Here is a 21003-nt window from a genome sequence, read left to right on the forward strand (position 1 = left end):
CCCTGCACTTTGCTCCGGGGTTTGTTCATCGTCCCCTCCGCGCGGGAGGAGCTGGAATGCACCCCATGAACCTTGTCAGCAGGGAGGTGACGAGGAGACGCTCGTTAGGGGGTGATCGTTCAGTCTACGGCGAAGGGAACGCACCTGAGAGCAAGGAGGGGGGGGGGTGTTCAGCCTCCAGGGCTCAGTGACGAGACTTTGCGGCTGAGAAACCACCCCCCAGCCCTATTTGTAGAGGGAGACGTACAAAAAGCAGCCTAACACCCTGTAAGGAAAAAAAAAAAGGGGAGGTGAAAACAGATAATCTGGGGTGAATTGATACAACCACCATCAGATTTTCCCAAACACCGAAACCCTACGAGCATCGCTCCGGTCTCCCAGCTCCTCCAACCTCTTTGTCTCTCCCCATCCAGGTGTTTTTCCGGTGCTCTCCCATGCCACGCTCACCACGGGTGCTCGTGCCCGGTCACCTGTGCGTTCACGCCACACGGGCAGCTGGCACGGCCTCCGCACGGCGGGCACCGGGAGTTTACTCTTTGATCACCGGCTCCGGTGACCTTCTGGGCCCGGCGCACAGCGGCCGCCCCTTTGATTCCCTTTCCCAAGGCCGAATCCCCGCTCGGAGCTAATGACGGGAAGGAGGCGGAGGGCACAAAGTGGTTTCTGCAGGGCTGACCCGGAACAGCACGGGACTTACAATGCCGCAAGAAAAAAAAACCAGAGCAGAGCAAAGCACCTCTTGCTGAACACCATCATCCAGAGAAGGGGCTCAGGCCGACCCAGGCTGCTGCCTTGAAATAAAGGAATAAAGTAACTTTTGCCAACACGACACGGAGGACGCACGCAGGGATCGCCATAGCATCAATTAGCTTTAACGACCCCACCAGCACCAGCAGAAGCCTGTCCTCACCCTGCCTCTGGGGCCACGCTGTGACCGGGTCAGCGACAGTGCCCCGAGGATGTCACACGGCTTACATTTGGGATAAAAAGACCGAAAATGGCCCTGCTCCTACAGCAAACCCTGCCAGAGGGGCAGCCCCGCGATGCTCCAGTCTCTGGCGAGTCACGAAAACCAGCTCTGGCTTGTGCTGGGCAGGAACCGGGACCAGTGTCACCTCCCCAAGGGACGAGTGTCCCCAACTCACCAGGAAAGCGCAGTTGTCACAGTGACCTTAATCGCAGTGACCTTAATCACTGGAGCAGAAGCTTGGCCCTGCCAAAGACCTGCCACATTTCTTCTCGTCATTTCCCAATCTTTCACAATTACTGCCCGCGCCGACGAGCCACCCCAGGTACAACACACCCCCCCATACGAGCCGTGGCAAGTGGCCACCGTGTGCTGGCACCCAGGAGCCACCCAGCTCACGGATTTGGATTTATTTTTTCTCAGAATAAACCCCTACCGGATTTACCGTTTCAAATGTTTTTATTGAAAGCCAAATCCTTGACTCCACGTTGTTAAGAAAAGTTAACAAAAGAGAATCACACAGCGAGTTATTCGGACCGAGGGAAAACAAACGCAGAAGAAACCAAACCCACCAAACCTCACTTTGTTTCCTCTGAGATGCTGGGAAGGAAGGAAGATCGAGAGCAGTCTCTCAGGCTGTGAAAAGCCACAGCAAGACCGCTCTTCCCAAAAATTCAGTGATTAAAACTAAGGAACAAATGAGTTTTATTTTATTTACAGACCAAACGAAGAAAATTTGGATTTGTAGAGGGTTTTTTTTTTTCTTAGGACAATGAAATCCAAGTTTGGGAAACTGCGTTTGAAGGCTTGGTTCTTCTTCACCCCAATCCATGGAAAGTGGGAGCGAGTCTCCAGGGAGCTGGGGGTGAACTTAGTGTTCAAGAAACCAAGAGGCTGGAGCTGAAGGAGGTTGCCCTGGGCCTCCTCAAGCCTCGTGGCCGCGCTCCACAGCGACCCGCGCCTCGTCTTCCCGAGGGCAGAGGGAAAAGCACCAGGCACTGGTTTTGCAATGTCACTTGAAGGTCAGACTGTAATTCTGGCCTCACCACAGCATCAGAACCCAGTTCTTCAGGGAAAACAACAGCCTGACTGAACAGCAGCCCCAACGGCTGGGTCGGAGACAGTCCCTTGTTGTATTCGCAATTAAAAAAAAAACCTAAATAAACGAAATAAACCCCCCCAAGAGCAGCACAAGCTGCGGATCTCAATGACAGAGGATTTGCTGTCAGGCTAAAAAAAAAAAAAAAAAAGAAAAAAAAATGCATTTCTTGTGACATGGCACCGAGCTAAACACGAGCGGAGTCCCTGAACTATTCCCACCGGTATCTTTGGTGCTCCCCTTCCACTGCTCTCACCTCTCCCAACGTCACCCAGGCCTTGTCACCGCACAGTTGTCATGACAGCGGAGCGTGCGATTGAGCGGGCTCCCAGGCCTTTCTTCTGGGTGAAAGACGGTCATTTGTGACTTCCGTTAAGTTTGACAATATTAGCAAATAAGAGAATGATAATGCAGTTTCGTAACATTTCACAGTCAAGTTACAATTGTTTTGGAAATACATCGTCCCCCAAAAATACATTCTCAGTAGTAAGGTCGTCGTGGATTGTTCTGTGGGGGAATAACAAGAGAAAATTAATCAAAATTGCTGTCTTGGCAGAACAATGAGCATCTGAGCTTAATTACCTGAAAAAGCCACTGAAACGTGACATTTCTGACAGTGAAACCTGAGGTCTCCCGTCAGCGATGTCAAATGCAGCTTTCTAGGTGTGCTGAACGCAACCGAGGCAAATGCAAACTTACATTTTTGCCACCAGGAAAACAGTTATTCTAAATAAACCGTGGATTCACGGACAACCCATCCGCTTCCTCTGCGTGCGGAGTTTATACTTTGTATGTACCAGATAAAATTAAAAACAGGGGGGGGTTGTATTAAAAAAGTCACAGCAAGGAAAGCTGTACATCCGTGGATGTTTCAGCAGCGATAATTTGGGAAGAAGTAGTGAGAAGAGAATCAAAGAGAAACTCTCACAGCGTTTGCTCTCTTGGCGAAGCACTAGAAACGCTCCCAGCCCTCCAAGAAACACAGAAAAGCCTCGGTGGATTTGTCACCGCGTCCCCTCTGGTTTCGGGAGCACTTACCAGCGGGTTTGGCCGGAAGCGGTAGGCGAGCATCATGCGTTTGCGGAACGCCTCGTACTCATCGTCTTCCTTGGTCAGTTCAGCCGGCCGATCGATGCCAAAGCCGGCTCCATCCACAGCTGTGGTTCCCCTGTGTGGGAAGAAGGCACAAAGGCTGCGAGGTGAGGAGATGTGACAGATCACCCCCTCTTCCTCAGAAATACCTGCTCGGAGCTCAGGGAGCAGGCACCGGGGGGCACTGGGCATCCTCATCGAGACAGACAGCTAACACCCAGCAGCTTACTGAATTTGCCACGTTTCTACATTGCCCTTCCAAACCAGTGAGGCCTGGTGGTGTTGGATGGAAGCAGTCGTGTCAACATATATTTGCTTAACCTTTTACAGCTGGACCAGAAATACCGTCTGTGCTCTGGAGCCTCCCCGCTGAAGCGTCTGACCCTGCACAGACCAACCTCTGGCAACCAACTGTGTTGATTTGTGCCACACTGGTTGGGGGTAAAAGCATTAAGACAACAAGCCTGTCTCCCGTTCCTCCGCTCCACAACAGTCCAGAAGCAGAAGCAATTCCTTTCCCTCTGCAGCAGCGCCTTCTCCCCCATTCCAAGAACATCAGAGATGGCAGAGCCCAAGCAAATGACAGCCCTCGTTCAACCCTGCGATGGACAGGAACTGCCTTCCCGCTGCTGCCTGTAACTCTCACTGCTCTGATCACAGCGACCTGTTATCACAGAACCTCTCTGAACCAATAAACACGTTGCCAGAGAGATCTTCTTGCAAAAGAGGAGCAGAAGTGCTCTCTAGAGACACTTTCTATCGTGCAGTAAACAAACAACTGATATTTCTAAAAGGATCTAGCGCTAAAAACCAACTCAGAGTATTTCCTATCCCCAATATTTGGGTTTGAAGTTCAGCATATGTTACCAACAGATGATCCACCTAAAAAGAGATGCTCGTCTATTTTGGGAGAGAACGCTCATAAAGCTTTACTATATATGAAGTGTGATCAAATCAAAAAACTTCTGTGCAAAAGGGTGAGGTCGAGAGAGTTGCACGACCACCCACAAAGCTCTGACCTGGAGCGAAACACCTCTCGGACACAGGTCTAGCAGCAGCAACGCTGGTGATGGCCTTTCACCCACACCAGGGACCCAACGGCGCTTCAGATGCAAAAAGGCACGTCTCTTTAACAAATTTATGACTTCAAAGACATGACTCAATCCTCACATGGCCTGGGAGAAGTGAGGTGCAGACAAGTATCTTCATTTTATAGATGGGGAAACTGGGGAGAAGGCACCTCTCGGAAGAACAGACTACACAAACAGGGATTAGAAACAAAATCCTCTTGGCTCAGACCACACCTCCTGCCTGAGCTAAAGGAACAACCCCAGGCCTTGGCGGGGGAGGGAACCCCAAGGAAAATCAGAAACCATTTTTCTCTGTGACTCTGTGATTCTCCTTTGCTGGGAGGATTCCATGTTCTGTTCGAGTGATGAATTACAGCCACATTCACTGCAGCTGCTTCCAGGGGGCTGGGGCAGGAGCATCAATTACCAGCCCAAGAGGAAAGGACTAAATCAATAGTAGGAGAACTCTGCTTACTTGCTGACAGGGTTTTTAATCCCCTGCCCATCCGAGCCGAGACCCTCGCCTTCCTTCCAGCCCATCTTCATTAGCATTTGATAACCTATGTTTTCCACAGTCAGTTTGAACTCCTTGTATTCGGAATAATCTGGCTCACGTCCTTCCTGCAGAGACACAAAAGGCAGTGTTGGTTATTTTTTTTATATGCACCTATTTTGGGGGGGTCAGAGGAGGGGAAAAGCAGCTTCAGCTATTCAGAGTTAGGATGGTTCTGCCAAACAATTAACAACTATCACCATTTCTTGGGATTCCAGTTCTGCAACGCCACAGAGAAGAAAATGGGTAAACGATAAAGCACTGCAGAGCCCTACAACATAATCTGCAAGAAGCAGGGAATGCCACTGCGAGATTAAGCTGAGAAATATTTAGCTCCTGAATTTTAAGTTGCTCACTGGATGCAGCCTCAGATACAGTTCTTATTTAAGCCAGAATCTCCAGGGAACGTCAGACCCCACGCTGGCTACACGAAAACACGATGAAGGACGTGCCAGCATGAAGTTCTGCAGTTTAGGGAGAATTGGCAGGTATTGAAGTGCTTTGCATAAGCTTTTTGTAGGCTTTACATTTTCACTTTACTGCAATCATCTGGATAAAAATTCAGATTTTTCTTGCAACCACTTACTCGAAACAGGAAGAGCAGACAGACGCTGGGGAGTGTGAGAGGCCTGTCTGGAATTTCAGCTAACCCCCAAATACTGCCCCCAACAGTCTGCTCTCCAATTTGTTTCTCTGCAAACAGCAAAAAAACCTAACCCCTTGTTTCCTCCAGAAGTAACAGAGCCCCCAGGGGAAGGGCAGAAGTACCTCAAGGCTGCAAGGGAGCTAATGTTGTGAAAAATGGGCTCAACACGCTCAAGATCTTTCCCTCCCTGCTACGGGACAAGTGTGACAATGGCACCGCCCTGGGAAGTCTCTGCTATTTCACCTTCAGTGCCTTGAATGTCTCCATGAACTTCTCCAGCTCGTCGGGTGGAAGAAAGTCTCCGATGAAATGTTTCCCTCTGCCCATCTGGGTCAGCTGCTCAGCCCACTCTGCCCAAGACACAGAGGAAAGAAACCAGCAATAAGGCAATGTTCTTTGAGTTGAATTTCAGAGGGTTTGTGAAGCATAAAGCCTCCCAGCAGCAGAGGGTTATTATCTCCACTCAACAGGCAGGGAAATCACAGCACAGAGTGGTGAAAAGCGACCCCGGTCTCAGGCATCTCCCTCTGGAGGCCTCTGTGCAACCACAGAGCGAGCGGTTTGGGCGGCAGCTCCCTCCGCACCTCGTGTCTTGTCCATCTCCATGCGGCGAAGCTGGTGCTCCCACGTCCCCAGCTCACTGTCCACCTCTTCGTCGCTGTCGTAGCCATGTTGGTGCTGCTGAATGGCCTTTTCCCACATCATCTGCATCTCCTGCATGGCCCGCTTGTGCTTCATGATCATATCATACATCTGCTGCATCTGGCGGGGGGGGGGGGGGAAGAAATGCGACAGGATGCTCAATAAAACAACCCCTTCACAGGAGCGGAGTCTGGCACAGGGTTCTGCAGCAGAGCCCGCACCCCGCGGCACAGAGTTACAGGTTACGACAACTACAAATCCCGCCAGGCAGAGCTGCTGTTTGATCTCCTCCGCTCGTTTCTCACATCAAACAGGAGCATCATGCGCTGGTTCCTCCAACGGAAGTACCTTGATATTAACACTAAGGACTGCTGCCGTCTGAGCAGCCCCACGCAGCTTAAACACCACCCTCATGGTCTCACGAAAGCCAATTCTGCTCTCGTTCCCCCCCCCAAAACTTCAAGTATCCGCTCACCTTCTCCCCGCTGCTGGGGCGATACATCACCACCTGCAGATGTGACACAACGGACCTTATAGATTTTGGGGTTTTAGTCTGGTAGGACAGCAATTGGCTGCCTTAATTCATATTCCCCAAAGCCCTCTAATATTTCTGCTGACTGCAGCACCACATGATTCTGAGGCATTCAGCACAAATCCTCCAGATTTATCTGTGGGCCACTGGGAGAGCTCCTTTGCTCTCTCCACCTCCATATCCCCCTCTAACCCAGCCAGACAATACGCTGGTAACCAAACGAATTTGGAAATCATTTCAGGGCATTACCTCCTGCTGCTCCTTCAGCTGCTTCTTCTGGGCTTCGGAGAGCTCCGTCACACCCACCAAACCAACCGGTTTCCCTTTTTCATAACCAAGACCCTTGAGGTCCTGAACTGTAACAAGCATATGGTAAAAGATTTTTAAAAAAAAAAAACAAAACAAAAACTGAGACAGATGTTGAGACCAGTGGAACCAGGATCCCCACGTGAAGTTTTACACTTATTTCATGATTGCAAGCATTGAGAAACTTTGACTGAATAACAACCACCTGGTAGGACTTAGGAACCACCTCCTTTGCCACCCAGCTGGGGGTATTCCCTCCCCCTGCTCCCAGGACCTGTCCACAGACTCCCAAACCTCCTCTCACATCCTCAGAGGTCCCACTGCATGGCAATCTGCCCCACCACGCTTCAAAAAAAATCACTCCTCTTTCCGATGTAATTCTCCCTGGTAAGGCTTCCTCATGAACCCCGGCCATCGCAAAGAGCGATACTTCATTATTCAGCCCCGAGTCCGAGGCAGACCGGAGCCCGGCAGCGCATTGCCCAACCTGCGCACGTCAGGCTCTGCTGATTACTATGTAAACAGCTCCTTCATTCCAAATGAAAAGCAAATGACCACATTAGAATAAAGACACGAGCATTAACGTTGCTTTTGGAAGTTGCCGTTCCCCGAGGAGACTTTAGTTTCTAATCTACAGGCTCAAGAGCAGCATCGCCAGGGATGTCGCCGCTGCTTTCAAAGAGGGGGCATTTTGAGTCTCTGCTTGACAATCCCATTGATGTATCCTCCTCCTCCTCCTCCTGCAGCATCCCCTTCAGGGAGCTCCTCCTTTGGAATGATTTTTGCTGTTTTATCAGATATTAACGTTATCAGGGCAGGGCACCTACCGATTTAAAACGACACTCTGAGTTCAAAGGGTGAGTTAAAGGAAAGAGAGAGGTGGGGGGAAAAAAAGGAAGCCTATTTGTATTGCTGCACCATGAAAGAAAGTAATAGAAGCATTGCTGGGGCTGCAGAAAAAGAGATTTAAATGGAGATTGCCTTGCAAACTTGGTTTGTATATAAATATATACGTAGCAGGGCTGGCAGCTTCCCTCTAAAGCACCTCCGAGCTAAGAACCCGACAGTTAAATATTTAAGGGATTAAAAGATGACACACAACTGCACTTGAAAGAGCATTGCATTTTTCAACACAAGGAAAAGGATTTCTTCCTAATGACTGCAGAAACCTCCGTTTGAATCTAAGTCCAGGCTACAGTTAAATGATGCTTCATTAATTATTCATTATCTATTAATTATGAAGCCCGATAATAATAGGATCACTGTTCATGACACCCAATGTCGACGCAGCATGTTAATTAAGCCCCAGGGGTCGTACTCTCCCTTCCTCTTACTCGGGGCAATTGATCCGAGCGCTCTGATCCCCGCTTCGTTCCCCCCACGCTTTTGGCCAAGCGGGCCAGGATGGGAAAAGCAGCTTCCTGAGCTCCAGCCTCCCGAGGAGGAGGATAAAGCCGGGCATCCACCCTCCCTCCTGCAGCTACAGCCCCTGCACACTCACACCGGCACCAGGAGGAAACTGCAGGAAGAATTATGTAAAACACTGCAAGAGGTTTTCCAAGAGCAGGGAAGCAAGAAGGTGCATTCCGCTGGGCTTGGTGCGAGGATATGCACTTTCAGCTCCCAAAAAATAAGAACAAATAGAAAAATCAACCTATCTACTTTTGATAAATAGCCCCATTTCCATCTCGGAGAGCACTGAGATCTGGAGACAGTTTTACTGAACACACTATTCCGTGGAAAGAGGAATCAGGCCCCAAATGTTACATGAGACCGGAGCACTCCAGCATCAACCCCAGTCAAAAGATTCACCTCCCAGCTCAGGGCATGGGAAAGCTCTCGCTGAATGCACCGAGGAAGACTCTCTGCCCTTCACAGAGGTCGGCAGCTCTTTGGCTTGGTTCTGAATTGCATAAACACGCCGGCGAAGAGCCAGGCGCAGCTCTGGAGGTCCCACGAGCTGGTGGCTTGCCAGCATATATAACCACCTTAAAGGAGAAAGGTGAGGCTGTAGCATCTTTTCATTCCCAGAAAGCAGATGCCACTGCTCCTCCCCATCCTAAAACCCCCCTCTGGTTCATCTGATGCTCTGGTACCTCGCAGACTTTATGCTGAAAGTCACTGCAGAAACGTAGCTCTGGAGGATATTTTTGTAGGTTTGGCCCAAAGTAGCAGGATAGAGGCAAAGCAGAGAGAAAAAAGGGAAGCTCCACCCCAAGTCCACATCTGAAGATAGAAAAGTCTACTCAGAAATAAGATGAGTCAATGTATTAGCATAAAAATAGATAAAATTTATAAGTTCCTTGCACTGGTCTAGCATCAGGCAAACACTAAGCAGAAGATAAGGAGTTGTTTCTCAGCCGTGTTCAGCAGGCCTGGGAAAAATACATTTTTTATTTTTTTTTGCCTTGAATGACATCAGCTTTGCCTAGAGGGTTAATGGTGCAGTCTGTCTGCAGCATTGGCAGGAGGCTACCTGAAGGTTTATCCCTCTCCCACATGCCCGAAGAGGAGCTTGTTACAAGGGAAGTGAACGTCCTTTAAGGACAGAGGAAGAAACCCCAATATAGAAGTGCCTGTTTTTTGTTTTTTGGTTGTTTTTTTCTGGCTTCCTAAGTCTGAAGATCTTACTCAATTAAAACTAATCAGCCCCAAACCAATCCATTATTAGGTGTCAGAAAATTCTAGTGACAGCCTGTAATTTCCCATTAGTCCACAGAGTTCACTAATCACAATATCTCTGCTCTGTTTAGCTTCTCAGATATACTAGCCCCTGCAGTAAAGTGTTTTGATAGCAATACATTTAAGAGGAGCCTTGTTTCTGTCCAAAAGGGCTACACTTTCTCCTCTCCACGATATTAATTTATTACTAAGAGCAGAGAGGAAAAAGTATTGGAACAGGCCTTCACTAAATCCCGAACAATTGCTAAGGATAAAGGACTAAGACATAGATACTTGGGTACCAAAGGACACTGTGCAACTCTGACCTTCCACAGGACCAGGGGTGGAATTTGGAATTCTCTTCACCTGTCAGGTTGAGGATGTTAATTCTAAGAAGGGATTAGTCCATCTGAACCGATAAAGAAAAAAAAAACCTTCCCCCTGCAGAGCATTAACAGCGCATTAAGGGTTGATTTGTTATGCCTGGCAAATTGTTTGCTGTCCTTTTCTTCTACTTGACACAAAGCCCTGCAGAAAGTGAGCGTGAACACCAGGAGCATGTCTCTGTCTAATTAAGGGGAGGCTGAAGGAGCCAGGGGAGATTTCAGCGGGAAGCGTGCTGGAATGAGCACATGGATACCCCTGCAGCCCCCCCACTGCAGCAGGAGGTATTAAGAGAAAATCTGATGCTTGTTTTGATAGCGCCTGCCCAGCTTCATCATCGAAGCTTCATTACCGTCTGCAAGGGAAAAAAAAAATATGTATATACTCTAGAGGTACAAAATCAGGAAAGACTTTTGCATCTGATTTCTGCCTTAATGTGAGCAGCAACTCAAGGGCAAACGAACAAGCCGTCCAGGCTAGTGTCTCGTCCTGTACATGAGAGATGTAAAGCCAAGATTTCTGTCCAGGGCTGTGATCAGAAGATGGAATCACGTAGGAACTTCCCTTCATCTCCATTCGAAGGGCTGGATTAGGAGACAGGAGTCCTTCCTTCCTGATCTCCACCGAATCAACAGACACCGCAGCACATACCTCCAACCCTACACCTTACCCCAGCCCTAACAATCAAAGCTATTAACGGCTGAGCAATTATCTCCTCTAAACCCCAGCCAAGGCAGGAGACCCATGGACTTGCCAGAGCTTTCTCTTTCTCCTTTTCACACCCTTTCCCCACACGGCACTAATTGGGCAAAGGACTCAGAGATGCCACCTTAAATGTCTGCATTCACCTGTTGTCCTTGAGCGACTCAAGTTTCTGTACACATCTCTAATTGCCTGCCTAATTATCGATCCGCACACGCACAAACGGGCCACCAGAGTTCGACCTCCGAGAGCTCCCTAGAAGTACCTCGACTGGAAGAACTACTTTTCCAGCCCTCAAAGAGACCTCCAGCCCCTGGGTGAACTTCGCCATTGAAGTAACAGCAGCAGGAGCCTCAGCGCTGGATGAGGACTGGGAACCCACTGGACAGGCTGGAGGGGTGGGCCCAGATGAACCTCATGAGGTTCAACAAAAGCAAGTGCAGGGTTCTGCACCTGGGCCGAAACAATCCTCGGTATAAACACAGCCTGGGGGATGAGGTATTAGAGAGCAGCCCTGAGGAAAGGGACTTGGGGGTGTTGATGGACGAGAAGCTGGACATGAGCAGGCAATGTGCTCTCGCAGCCCAGAAGGCCAATCACATCCTGGGCTGCATCAAAAGAAGTGTTGCCAGCAGATCCAGAGAGGGGATTCTGCCACTTTACTCTGCTCTGGTGAGACCTCACCTGGAGCACTGTGTGCAGGTCTGGAGCCCTCAATATAGGAAGGACATGGACCTGATGGAGCGGGTCCAGAGGAGGGCCACCAAAATGATCAGGGGGTTGGAGCACCTCTGCTATGAGGACAGGCTGAGGGAGCTGGGGTTGTTCAGCCTGGAGAAGAGGAGGCTCCAGGGAAACCTAATAGCGGCCTTCCAGTACCTGAGGGGGGCCTACAGGAAGGCTGGGGAGGGTCTGTTTACAAAGGCCGGCAGTGACAGGATGAGGGGCAACGGTTTGAAGTTGGAGAAGGGGAGATTTAGATTGGATATTAGGAAAAGTTCTTTACTCTGAGGGTGGTGGAGCACTGGAACGGGTTGCCCAGGGAGGTGGTTGAGGCCCCTTCCCTTGAGATATTCAAGGTGAGGCTCGACGAGGCCCTGGGCAACCTTGTCTAGTTGGGGGTGTCCCTGCTGACTGCGGGGAGGTCAGACTAGGTGACCTTTGGAGGTCCCTTCCAGCCTGGACCAGTCTATGAATCTATGAACCCCATCTGTCATCAAATGAACTGAAACAGGGATAAATTGGAACTGGAAGTTATCCCTGTGTCCACTTGGGGAACAGCTTTTCCCATTTAGCCTTCTGATCGGTTAGAGCGAGATGGAAGTGCTGCCCAGGGAGTTTATCCCACCACGGGGAATAAGCACCGTTCAGCCTTTGATATTTGTTTTCTGACAGACTCTCTTCCCGAAGTGAAATAGCCCTAAACAGCGCAGAGGCTGAGACTGTAATGAGCTATAGCACAGCAGGGTTTTAGATAGAGCTGGAGAACGATAAGATCCAATCCCTGGTGTCAGCGAGATAAAGTGGTTTATCTGGGTTTCCACGCAGGGGAGAGCAAGCCGCTAGACCTCGCTGAAAGAGAGGGGGCTGGCAACCACGGCGATTACAACAAGCGATAGACTCGCCGGGCTTTACGTTTACAAAACCAGCTGGGCTAAGGCAGAACGGACTCCCCAGGAAAAGCAGTTACTGAACACAAGACACAGACCCGCTCACCTGAAAGAGGGGAGGGAGAATCCAGCTGCTGGACAAGCTGCGGGAGGGGCAATTCCACCTTGTCCTCCTCCGGCCCCCACCTGCTCTTCCGCTTCTTTTTAGTGGTGCCTGTAGCTGTGGTTGCTGTTGTTGTCGCAGCAGAAGCTGTCGCCGTCTGATCAGGTGGAGTCGTAGAGGATGATGGTGAAGGTGAGGGCAAGGAGGAGGGCACGGGCAAGGGAATGGGCAAGGGGGAAGGAACAGGCAAGGGCGAAGTCAAGGGAGAGGGAACGGGCAAAGGCAAGGGTAAAGGAGAGGGAACAGGCAAGGGCAGGGGCAAAGGTGAGGGCACGGGCAAGGGCAAGGACGATAAGCACAAGGGTGATGGCGATGCCTCAGGACTCGTCTTCCTTTTCAGACTGGACTCTACTGGCGAAGGGGCACACACGGTGCTGGTTTTGGCCTTACGGAACTCCTCCAGCTTCTGCCGGTAATACTTGTAGCCTTTGCTGTTTGGCTCATATAAAAACCTAGACAGAAATTTAAAAAAAAAAAAAAGGAAAAAAAAAAAAGAAGAAAGTTTAGATGTACCAGCCATACGCAGGGGTTGGATACGGCACAGTCTGACTAGGGCTTTTCTTTCCCGCAATGCTCTTGCTCAACTCGCCTTCCCACACACTTTCTGGCTCTCCAGCACCATCCTGTGTGTATGTTCACACAATGCAGGGTGCTCTTGCTGCGAGCCTTTGGGATTAGAAGAGTATTTCCCACTCATGAGCAAACCCCAGCTATTTTTGGTGCCAAATAAACACAGGGTACTAAAAAAGGATCACGTCACATTAGTGGAAAGGCAAGGTCCTCCCCAGGAATTCAACCTGCCTTCCAGAACGCTCCATGACACCTCGGGTTTCAGTTTGCAGGAAAAAACAAATATTCCGGTCTCACCAACGGGAATGCCAAACCACTGCCCAAAGAAACTGCTCCCAGCCCTCTATCCAAGCTGGAAGCGTTGACATTACCAGTCTGCTTAATCACACCCTGACTCCTCCTTCTGTTCCCTCATACACAGAAAACATTGCTCTGTTTGCTACCCCTTCCAGAAATAGGCATCTCTGACCTTTTGGGTAAAGGAAAACTCCTTCATCTCTGCAGGAAGAAGGTGAACAATCCCCAATTTAGCAGCTATGCAAAAAAAACAACTCCATACAGGCATGTTTGTTAGAAACGCATTATCTTTTTGGGCTCACTCCAGTTAAAATACTTCACACAGAAAACCTGCCTATTCCTAATTCTGCTGCAATCTTCCCTTTTTAGAGGAAAAGTTAAATACTTGATATAACCTCTCCTGGGGATAAGAGAGGACGGGCCTTTCCCATCCACATACACAAGCAGCTCTTGGACATATTTAAAATTCCCTAAATGTGGTCTTGCATCCCCCTCCACTGGAATAACAGCGCTAAGGATGGCTTCAGGAACGAGCAGGGGGCAGGACAGGACACCCCCTACAACAAACCTGATGAAATCCCAACAGAGGCGGCAGCGTTTAACTTGCCCGTGCTCAGGTGGGACCACAGCGGTGTTTCAAAGTAAATAAAGCAGCAGCTCAGATATTGGCACATCAGCCTGATGTAACAACACAAGGGGAGCGCCCCAGAGGGCCAGAAGGCAGCCGATAAAATGCCAAAATACCAGCAACAAACCAAGACTTGCTGAGCCCCACCTCATTTCCAGCCAACACACCACGTTGTGTGTAAGAGCAGAAAAATATAAGACAGGGGAGAGGCACCTAACGCCATCTAAAAGCAAAGGGAGGCACTAAACAGCTGTCAGTGAGCACTGAAGAGTTCAATTTGCATTGGAAAGGCTGAAAAAGATATTCCGAAGGGGAAGTTGCCGGTGAAGGAAGGCTACCTGGGCGCTAGTGAAGATGCTGTGCAAAGAGCAACCCAGGAAATTAACTGGGTGGTAGCGGAGCGAGCAGTGGATGGGGGCCCACACCAAAACATCGCTACGGGGAAAATCGTAAAGGTTAGAAATATCCTGGCACATTGGAAGAGAAAGCAGGTGAGGAGAGGTGAAAGCTGTAAATTAATGCAGGGGAAAAACAGATTCCTCTCCCTGTTTAAGGCCTCGCTTTAAACTGTGCAGCTTGAGAATGTAAAGGCATCAGCGCCGAGTGCACTGTCCTTGGAACTTCTGACTTATCACAAAATTGTCTTATTATTTCCCCTTTGAAAAAAAAAAACCAAACAAACCCAAACCCATCCAAGCGCCTCCCACCCCTCACTACACCCAACAGCAGGTTTCTTCCTTTACCTGAAAGCATGGTTCTCTCGGTTGTTCTGCAAGGCAATAGCTTCCACCTCGGGACCCCCGTCTGCTATGAACCTGGCCAGTTTCTCAGCAGAGTTCTTTGTCTCTTCGTCGTCTGGGGGTGAAACTTTAAGCAGGCTGTCAGTACTGGGCCCAACTCACACAAGCAACAGTCAAAGCCTATCTGTTCTAAGAACCCCAAGAGCAGAATAAGGGCAAAAGGTCGAGTTTAATTTTTAGAAACATTAAACATTGTAAACAGTCATAGAGTTTATATCACAAAAAAAACCCCACGATATTGCATGAGGTCGTACAACAGCTTTGTAACCAGAGGAGCGCCCCTTCACACATCAGCTTCCTCTGTGCCAGGAGCAAGATGAGAAGCAGATTAACAGACAAACCAGCTTTTGTCTTCAAAGAGGGAAGAAACACACCTTTCTCTCTGCTGCACAGGAAGCCTGTTTCTTCCCCGTGCCAGACGCGCTTCCAAAGGGTTACACCTCAGCACTCACAATCCTCTCTAGTCAAAGACTTTGCCACTGACATCCCCAGGGGCAACAGGAAGGCATTAGAAAAAGTGGCAAAATAATACTGCTCCATAATCCCATCGGTACCTGCTGTCCCTGCACATCTGCTGGCCCTTTTAGGGGAGGGCCATAGGCCAGAGGAAATTCTCCAGGGAACAGTCCCCATCCTCACCTGGAAGAGGCAGCTATTGCAGCCTTAGTCCAAAGGCACAGAGAAGGCTCTGATCATTAATATTTCAAGTGTTTGGTGTTTATAAGGAGCCAGGCAAATAGGTTATTTAGCCATGACAGCCTCATATGACATTTGCTACCTGCACAGTACCAGTGCCAGTACTCCCGCGTGCTGGCACGGGACCAGGAGGCAGAAAACATGATTATAAGCCACAGACAAGTCATAAGCTTTCCTTGCTTCAATATTCCACACCTGTAAAGTACGGGATAATACCCCTTAGCTTCCAAGCCCTGGGATCAGTTAGTTGATATTGGTAACAAGCTCTTCCAGCCTCCAGTCTATTAAACCACAAGTCATTTGAGCTGTTAACTCATCAGCGCCACAGCTAAATTGCATTAAGGCTCCTTCCTCCAGCAAAGGAAGCCGACACGGAGAGGCCGAGTGATTCGCCAGGGCCACACGTGGGCCTGGAGTAGAGGCGATAAACGCCTGGCCCACAGACCACTAAATAATCTCCCACTAAATAATTTCTGTCTTTTAACACAGTTAATCAGATTCCACTGCTCACACCACCTGTCTGTTGGCAGAGCAGCCACTTCTGCTGGTTTCCCACCTGAAAACGCCTTTACTTGCAAGTAAATCCCACCTTTACTTGCAAGGATTTACATCCCAAGCAGAAAATACAAGCTTCAGATAAGGAAACGGCAGCAGAAACGGGGATTACGTTCAACAAATAAACCGTTTTCATTTGTAACAAATCAAATCAGAACATCTGAGAAAACACACTTTTCCCAAACGCATTTTCAGAGCTGAAACGCTTTCCACAACACACACAACAGAATTATTTCAGTTCGCTTTAAGGATTTTGGAGAAATACAAGGGAAATCTCTTTCTGGAGCCCTTTAGACAGAGCATGGTCTAACAGGCTCTGGGCTTGGGAAACGACCACTTTGGCACAAGAGTTTGACGCCATCGTGGTGATATTCGATCACCATCTCCTTCCATTTTGAAATTTTATTTACAGGCAGCAGATTGACAGCCAAATATCTGCTCCAACTGTTTCCAGAACAGACCTAGCCAGAAGTTACAGAGTGAAGAAGTCAAATTTAACTCATGCAATTCATATTCTCCAGATCTCGGCTTTAATTACCTTTCTGAGAAGAGGATGCCTGAGAACTTTGATTCTCTTTTCTTATCTCTGCCACTTTCTTTCTGTAGTAAAGGAATTCTCTGCTGTTCTTATCATGCAAAAACCTAGGGTGGAGACGGAGGAAAAAAGGGCAAAAAATAGGCATCAACAACAACTGTACACAAACATTGATACTTGGGGATATAAACAGCTCAAAACAAACAAACAAAGATAAATTACTCAGAATGCACTTCAAATGTGCATTACAAAGTCCGCAGCAGGTGTAAACACACAGAGCTTTCAGCTACAGACTTGCACCCAAATTTTTTGTGTCACTTGAAGGGAAATAAGTAACAGTCTCTTCTGATGTAGGAGGGAACCCTCTGCCCACAGCCACAGAACGTGTCCGTGGCAGCGGAGACAGACCCAGTCCCAAGATCCAGCCCAGTATCGCCCTGGCCAGAGGCTGTACAGGCAGCCAGAGATCCCAGGCCGCATTCCTAACTCAAGCCGATCCCTCTCCTCAGCAGTATCACCTTCTGCCTCAGTTTCCCCAGCTATAAACCAATTACTGGCAACAAAGCTCAAATCCACCCGATAATTAAACCAAACACATCCAGGAGAACTACACAGACAAGGGTGATGTTTTTTCTCCTAGAAGGAGACAGCGTTCTGCTTTGGGAGACAAGAGTTAGCACCACACTTACGAAAAAGCTGGGTTATCCTTGTAGTCTTCCATAGCGACCTTCTCTAACTCCGGTCCCCCTTCAGCCACGAACCTAGCCAGCTTTTCCACCACTTGCCGGGTCTCCGCATCCTCTGGGGGTAAAACTTTAAGCAGGCTGTCAGTACTGGGGTTCAACTCACACACCAAACAGGCAACAGGTACATTACTTCTAAGAACCACGGCGGCAGACAAAAGTAGAACGGGAACGGGAAGAGAAAGGATGAAATGGGGGATCCAGTCTTACACAGCTGTACAAATTACAATCCCCACCTCGCCGTCAGCCTCTGCGCCCCCCCAGTAGGAAGTTAATATTTTGTCTGGATTTTTTGTCTACAAGGAAAAGCCCAAGATTTGGATCAGTACAATTTAGGGTGTGACTTCAACTGAAGCATAATTTGCTTCTGACAATTCTGTTCCACATAAGACAAGATGGGGAGGAACAGGAATTTGTTTTTTTTTTGTTTGTTTGTTTGTTGTTTTTTTTTTTTTACACATTACTCACTAAAGATTACGGATTCCAGTTCCCAAGACACAGCTCTGTACCCCGAGAGCACAGACAGACTGTGTCACTGGAGCATATAGTTCTTCCCGCTGTCAAATACCCATCTCTCAGCCCTCGCTGCGAGGGAATCCCACCAGAGACAAGAGGAAAGCCCAGTCTCCAAGAAACTGGTTTGGCTTCTGCGCCAAGAAAGGAACCCTCTGACACTGAGAACGAAGTCAGAGCTGGTGCAGGACACACTCAACGGGAACTAAACACAGGCATTTGTCCAGAAAATGATCTTTTGGGTACGGAGCTGAACACAGAGCACACAGGAGCAGAGCTCTCACACTGCTCTTGACTAGATTCAGACCCACAACCTTTCAGTTAAGGGTCCACGTTCCGCCAGTGGCTATTTCTCACATCCCTGTAGCACATTTCATGCTCAGCGTCAGACTGGCTGAGATTACGCTCTCATAAATCCCACCAGAAATAGCTAGGCATAGTTTTGTAAACATATAATGAAATAAATTATGACACAAAGCTTAGTGTGACTTATTTAGCAACTCTAATCTAATTTTATACTTGATTAATACGCACGCATGAAATTCAGATTATTAAGCAAATCTGCCTTCTGGCTTCTCAGCCTGGGCTGTCCAGAGAAACTTGATTATTTAAGTGCTGCAACATTCTTTATTGGTTTTCTATCCTACTTAAAGCAGGAAGGACCTAGAGGTGAGATTCACTGATGGAACTTTGAAAAGAGGCAGGAACTTTGATTTTACCTGGTCATAGTTCTGTGCCTTACCTGTAATCTTATTTATTAACGCGTACAATTTTTCCCCCTACACAGACATACCCAAACTGAGGACTTTTCATTTTCTATCATTTAAAAACACTTAAAATTCCATTTTAAATACAAGTATTATATGTAGATATGTTCCAGAGAACTTGGCACTAACTGTAACAGATTTCAATTGTACTAAAGCAGAATACTTATTACCAAACAATCAAGCTCCACTAAGAGTAGAACGTATTTCTTCTCTACAGGTTATTTTTCACAGAGATATATAGACTGGCGAAGCGCTTGCCTTGAAAACTCAGAGAAAATTAAACCTTCTAGGGACAAACCAGACCAGGTTTCACTATGGGGAGTGACCCATCTCTCACACCGAGCTGGGGCTGGATCAGTGATATCTAATCTAACTGCATTCAGGCCTGGGGTTTGCTGCTGAAACTGGCTTTGCAGGAGTCCACCAGCATTAATTAGTGTCATTTATATTTCCTGAGGCAGAAGTCTGCATGCAGGAACTGTGCAAAGAATTCCCAATTCACAGCAGAAGGGAAAAAACCCCAACCCTCCACTGGGGAAAAGCAGTGAGGGAATCCTCTTCCCACACTCAACTCTTATCACTGGGGTAAGTTTTGCCCCCCAAAACGGCGTAGTACAAGGTGTCATTTACCTTTAATTTCCAACCACTGCTCATAATCTTCCTCCTCATCTTCGTCTGGCGACTGAAACACACTGAGGCGGTTAACGACGGGGCTCTGTTTGGAATGGGAGTAGTTCCTCGCTTGGTGCAGCATGCTGCTCAGGACCTGACCGGGCCGCTTCCCAAACAGCAAAGGTTTCTTCCCAACGTTTGGCGCAGAAGCGTTTGCCGAGTTATTAGTAGAACTTGGGGGAGGTTCTTAGAAAAGAATGAGGGGGAAAATAATTCCTGGGCATCCTTCCTGGTTTAATCTCAGCAGGTTACAATAAATAACAACTCAGGCAGTAACACAGCTGCAATAGGCTGTTATTTTCAGAGTAAGTTAAAGACAGTGAGAGGTAAAAGCTGTGATGATTTTTACAAGTGAGATTCAAGCTAAAAGAGAGATGCTTGTCTTTACAGCACCGAAAGAGGGAAAGGGGGCAAATCTCCCTATCACATCTCAAAGAAAAGCTTTAATCTGAATTTAAAGGGGTCATTGTTGCTTTAGAACTTACTCGTACTGGTAACAGCTCATAGCAGGATTTCTAACGTGACCATACACAGTGGCAGCTCACACAAAGCTGGGCTCACCAGGAGAAGGAAAGGCCTCCTGTTGCTCAGAAGTCGACCTACCAGTACTTGACTTTTCCTTCTGCAGCTTGAGAAACTGCTGGAGGAAACTGCCATCGTTAACAAACTTGTTGGAAACACAGGCTTCGCTGTCAGTACCGTCATCTCTGAACAGAAAAAGAAAGCTCGTTGGTGATGGTACTCATCATCCTCCCCAGCTCCCCTCGCACACGTTTATTGTGAACAGGAGACAAACGTTAATAGCTATTAATCTTTCTCATCCAACGTTGACAACACACCCAGCTCTTCACAAGCAGAACCGTTCAGCTTCCTGCTCACAGCATTTACCCACACTCTCCACCCGCCTCCTTTACTGCTCTGTTGAAACAGGATTTCTACTTGCTCTGTTACGCTACCCCGCTTCCAAGAACCCCAGGCAAGCATTTAGCTGGAGAACTACGTTAACTCTTAAGAGTCATGATTATAAGAAAGGCAATTAATAGGAAGCAGAAGGAAAGTGCAATAATACCCTGTTAAAAACATGACTGCATGTATCTTTTCTCACTAGTATCTGAAAAATGTGGCTAGGCCAACTAAGGCGCGAGTGCCCTATTCCAACCTTTACTCAATTATCAATTTCAATTTTCTCAGTATTTTCCTCCAAGTCCAAGAGCTTTGTACAGCTCCTCTCTTCAGCTTCACGCCCCGTTTCTGTCAGCGAAGCTCCTGCCTAAAAGCACCGTAATTCACACATACTCTCCAAACAGAGGCAGCTGCTGTATGCTCAGGTAGTTCTGCTTCGCTTGCTGCTCCAGCCTGGCCTCAATTTCTCTCTTTTTCTGCGCTATCAGCTCCTCCTGGTGAAGGATATTCACGTTCGTCTTGGCCGATTTAGACTGTGCGACCCCAAACCACCGGCTCGCTTTCCCTACGGGAAGAGAGGGATGAAAATTAACGCTGCGGCCCCCGGGGCCTCCCCGGGACGAGGAGGGGGGACGATGCCGCGGCCCTGCCCCGGGCACAAACCCCCCCACCCCCGGCTCGCTGCCCTCACAGCGGCGGGGAGGCCGCCGGCCCCGCTGCGCCGCCACCCCCGCGCTGCAGCCGGTTGCCGAGCCGCAGGGGAAGCGGGGAGAGGGTGTCGACGGCCCGGGGGCGGTGGGGCAGGGCCCGGGGGCTCGGCAGGACCAGCCGTACCTGGCGCATCCCTGGGGTTGTCCATTTTGGAGCTCCCGTCCCACGATGCACCGCGGCGGGCGG

General features: G+C 48.7%; 1 protein-coding gene across 1 annotated transcript; it reads right to left on the reverse strand.

Annotated features, from left to right (window-relative positions):
* Window positions 1-1410: 1410 nt before the first annotated feature.
* Window positions 1411-20978, reverse strand: SUGP1 (SURP and G-patch domain containing 1). The gene is made up of 14 exons (XM_074163756.1): window positions 20941-20978; window positions 20500-20671; window positions 19807-19910; window positions 19162-19389; window positions 17198-17321; window positions 16512-16615; window positions 14666-14789; window positions 12371-12879; window positions 6851-6957; window positions 6012-6189; window positions 5671-5777; window positions 4704-4849; window positions 3105-3234; window positions 1411-2573 (listed from the first exon to the last, which is right to left on the reverse strand). Exons 1-14 carry the CDS (start codon window positions 20963-20965, stop codon window positions 2547-2549), a joined length of 2085 nt encoding a protein of 694 aa, XP_074019857.1. The 5' UTR covers window positions 20966-20978; the 3' UTR covers window positions 1411-2546.
* Window positions 20979-21003: the final 25 nt, after the last annotated feature.

The sequence above is a fragment of the Numenius arquata genome, chromosome 25 (genome assembly GCF_964106895.1).
Source record: "Numenius arquata chromosome 25, bNumArq3.hap1.1, whole genome shotgun sequence".
Lineage (NCBI taxonomy): Eukaryota > Metazoa > Chordata > Aves > Charadriiformes > Scolopacidae > Numenius > Numenius arquata.

Coding starts and splice junctions, on each gene's coding strand:
- SUGP1 (XM_074163756.1), bottom strand. CDS start 20,965: ATGGACAACCCCAGGGATGCGCCAG. Junction 5,778..6,011: donor GGAGATGGACAAGACACGAG/GTGCGGAGGGAG, acceptor TGTCTTGGGCAG/AGTGGGCTGAGCAGCTGACC. Junction 2,574..3,104: donor GCTTCCGGCCAAACCCGCTG/GTAAGTGCTCCC, acceptor ATTCCCCCACAG/AACAATCCACGACGACCTTA.